General features: G+C 47.1%; 1 protein-coding gene across 1 annotated transcript in view; it reads left to right on the top strand.

Moving 5' to 3' along the window:
- The window catches only part of EAH_00058900 (Trehalose-phosphate phosphatase, related), a gene marked incomplete at both ends in the record, with an annotated part of 2,859 nt that extends 593 nt beyond the window's left edge, over window positions 1-2,266 (top strand). Inside the window, 3 exons of the mRNA XM_013397234.1 lie at window positions 137-267; window positions 1,241-1,359; window positions 1,705-2,266. Of these exons, the coding sequence (XP_013252688.1) occupies window positions 137-267; window positions 1,241-1,359; window positions 1,705-2,266 (812 nt within the window). The remainder of the gene's footprint in view (window positions 1-136; window positions 268-1,240; window positions 1,360-1,704) is intronic.
- Window positions 2,267-3,493: the final 1,227 nt, after the last annotated feature.

Genomic DNA, 3,493 nt, shown 5'->3' with positions numbered 1-3,493 from the left:
GCTGCTGTCTCCTCCTTGCTGCTGTCTCCTCCTTGCTGCTGTTTCCTACTTGCTGCTGTCTCCTACTTGCTGCTGTCTCCTCCTTGCTGCTGTCTCCTCCTTGCTGCTGTCTCCTCCTTGCTGCTGTCTCCTTCAGGACGCCGTTTGGAGACCATTCGCTCTTTCGTCGGCTTAGCAGACGCCCCGGGTCGGCGGGCGTTGATGTATGCGGCGAGTCACGGCTTTGATATTGATGCTGCAGGCTTCGGTCTCTGCTTAAGACATCAGGTGGAAACTGTCTCCTTTTATCTCCTCTTCTTCTGTCTCCTTTTATGTCCTCTTCTTCTGTCTCTTTTTATGTCCTCTTCTTCTGACTCCTTTTATGTCCTCTTGCTCTGTCGCCTTTCATGTCCTCTTCGTCTGTCTCCTTTTGTCTCCTTCATCTGTCTCCTTTTGTCTCCTTCATCTGTCTCCTTTTGTCTTCTTCTTCTGTCTCCTTTTATGTCCTCTTCGTCTGTCTCCTCTTGTCTTCTCCTGTCTCCCTTTATGTCCTCTTCTTTTGTCTCCTTTTGTCTTCTTCTTTTGTCTCCTTTTGTCTTCCTCGTCTGTCTCCTTTTGTCTCCTCCTTGTGTCTACTTTTCTACCGCGTTATGTCGCCTTTTGTCTCCTCTTATACCCCCCTGCTGTCTCCTCTTTATTTATATTTACGCCGTCTCCTTTTCTATGCTCGTATTGTCTCTTGCTGTCTCCTACTGTCTCCTTTTGTCTCCTCCTGCCTTCTCTTGCTGTCTCCGTCTGTCTCCTTTTGTCTTCTTCTGTCTCCTCTTGGTATCTCCTTCTATTTTCTTTAACTGTACATGTCCCTCAGTCCGTCTCCTTTTTGTGTCTCCTTCTGCTTTACTTTGTCTCCTCTTCTTTCTGTCTCCTCTCATCTCTTTTTGTCTCCTTCTGTCTCCTTCGCTTCCTTTCTGTCTCCTTCTGTCTCCTTTTTGTCCCTTGCTGCTGCTTTTGTGTCTATTGGGTTCGTTGCGTCTCCTTTTGTCTCTTCTCTGTTATAATAATAATAATAATAATAATTATTATTATTATTACTATTATTATCAATAATAGTAATAATAATTTTTACTATTATTAGTCTCGATGTTGTTAATGGCTTGCATGCTTTGCTCTTCATTGTGTCTCCTTCGCTTTCGGGTGTCTCCTGTGTCTTTTGCTGCTGTTTGGAGACACTTTGCTGCTGGTTTCTGCGGTGTATCCGCAGGTCGGCGAGGCAAGTGTCTCCGCACTCCGCTCTGCTGTTGCTGCTCTCCTCGCTCAAGTGGGCCCAGTGAAGGGTCTCTATGTAGAAGACAACTACTTCTCAGTCTCCATACATTACAGGTGCACCTGCTGCTGTTGCTGCTGTTGCTGCTGCTGTTACTGCTGCTGCTGTTGTTGCTGCTGCTGCTGTTGTTGCTGCTGTTGCTGCTGTTGCTGTTGTTGCTGCTGCTGGTGCTGTTGCTGCTGCTGCTATTGTTGCTGATGCTGTTGCTGCTGCTAGTGCTGCTGCTGCTGTTGTTGTCGCTGCTGCTGCTGCTGCTGTTCTGTGAGGATATATATTGTGTGTCTGTATTCCCTGTAAACCATCTATATTGTTTTTTATATCTGTAGAAGGAGACAGTTTGAGTATTTGATATTTGTTGCTGCTTGTTGTGGGGTGGTGCGTATACACCTGAACCTGCACAGACACTGCGCGGAGTATCGTGAGGTGATAGAAGCAGCAGTAGACAAAGTGCTGCTGTCTTATCCTATGCTGAAGAAATGCTTAGGCTTAGAGTTGTTTGATATTCGGATAGCAGCAGAGTGGGGCAAGGGCAGCGCTATCTCTTGGATTCTGCATGCACTCGGCCTCAACGGAAGCAGCAGAGATGTATGCATCTTCTTACTCAGTCGCCCTCCTCTTGCTGCTGCTTATCCTGCTGCTGCTCCTGCTGCTCATGCTGCTGATGCTGCTGATGCTGCTGATGCTGCTGATGCTGCTGATGCTGATCTTGCTGCTGCTTATCCTGCTGCTGCTCCTGCCGCTGATGCTGCTGATGCTGCTGATGCTGATCTTGCTGTTGCTTATTCTGATGCTGCTGATGCTGCTGATGCTGACCTTGCTGCTGCTTTTGCTGCCGCTGCTGATGCTGCTGATGCTGCTGATGCTGCTGATGCTGCTGCTGATGCTGCTGCTTATGCTGCTCTTCCTGCTACTCCTGATGCTGCTGTTGTTGCTGACGCTGCTGATGCTGCTCTTGATGCTTAATCTGCTCACGTTGCTGCTGCTGCTGCTGCCAGATGCTGCTGCTGCTGCTGCTGCTTGCTGCTGCTGTTATTTGTTTTCATATTTATATATTTATTTGTTTCTGTCTTTGTTTGTGTTTAGTCAGGTATAACATACATAGTTATGTTTCTTTGTTTCTCCTTTCTCTGTCTGTTTGTTTATTTAATTACCACATATATATATATCTATTTATTTATTTATTTATTTATTTATTGTTTGCTTGTCTTTGTTTGTGTTTAGCTAGGGATAATATATGTTGGAGACGATTTAACAGATGAAGATGCATTTAAAGTAGTTCGTCAATTTCCTTCAGGCTTACCTGTTGTTGTGTCTCCTAGAAACAGAGACACATCTGCTATATTGCATCTAGATAATGTTTATGAAGTTAGATTGTTCTTAGAAGCCTTAGTTAACTTCCCGTGTAGTAATGCGTTAAGAGAGTTAAGAACAGGAAACAAAAGAATTGCACTGTCTCCTCGCTTAGCTGCATGCACCGAGACAGAATTCAAAGGAGACACCTGTCCCTCCAGCTATAAACAACATAAAATATATCATCAACATAAACACCAAGACCAGCAGCAGCAACAACATCAGCAGCAGCAGGAGCAGCAGCAGGAGCAGCAGCAGGAGCAGCAGCAGGAGCAGCAAATGCTGCTACAGCAACAGCAGCAGCAGCAGCATGTTAGCAGAACACACCATGCACGCAGAGCCCTCTCTGCAAGCAATCGATATGGAGACAAGAGACTCAGGAGAAGGGGTCTCCGTCTCCATCGTCTACCCCACAACGCAGCTGTAACGCACACCTCTGCTGCTGCTGCTGCTGCTGCTGCTGCTGCTGCTAAAAGGAGACACCGAAGAGACAGTCTCCGTTGGGTTCAGAGCGAAGGAGGGACAGGAATGTCTTCTGCTGCCACCAGCGAAGATGAAACCTCTTCGTACTCCGCAAGAGACAATCAACACAGCAGCAGCAGCAGCAGCAGCAGCAGCAAGGGGGGGGCTGCAGCAGACAGTGGACCACCACCTGCGCGACGGGGATCGTGGAGACGATCCGGGGGCACCTGCGGGCAGCAACCCCACAGAAAAGCAGGGGGTACGAGCTGTTAATTATTGTTTGTTTTTGTTTGTTTTTGTTTGTTTTTGTTGCTCTCTTATTTGCTTCTTCTGTCTCTGATGGTGCTGCTGCACAATAATAAAGGAGACACTTCGCTC

Source organism: Eimeria acervulina, genomic scaffold (genome assembly GCF_000499425.1).
Source record: "Eimeria acervulina Houghton genomic scaffold, Eah_scaff1360, whole genome shotgun sequence".
Lineage (NCBI taxonomy): Eukaryota > Apicomplexa > Conoidasida > Eucoccidiorida > Eimeriidae > Eimeria > Eimeria acervulina.
The sequence above is the reverse complement of the archived record's forward strand: the minus strand, read 5'-3'. Positions and strand labels throughout refer to the sequence as shown.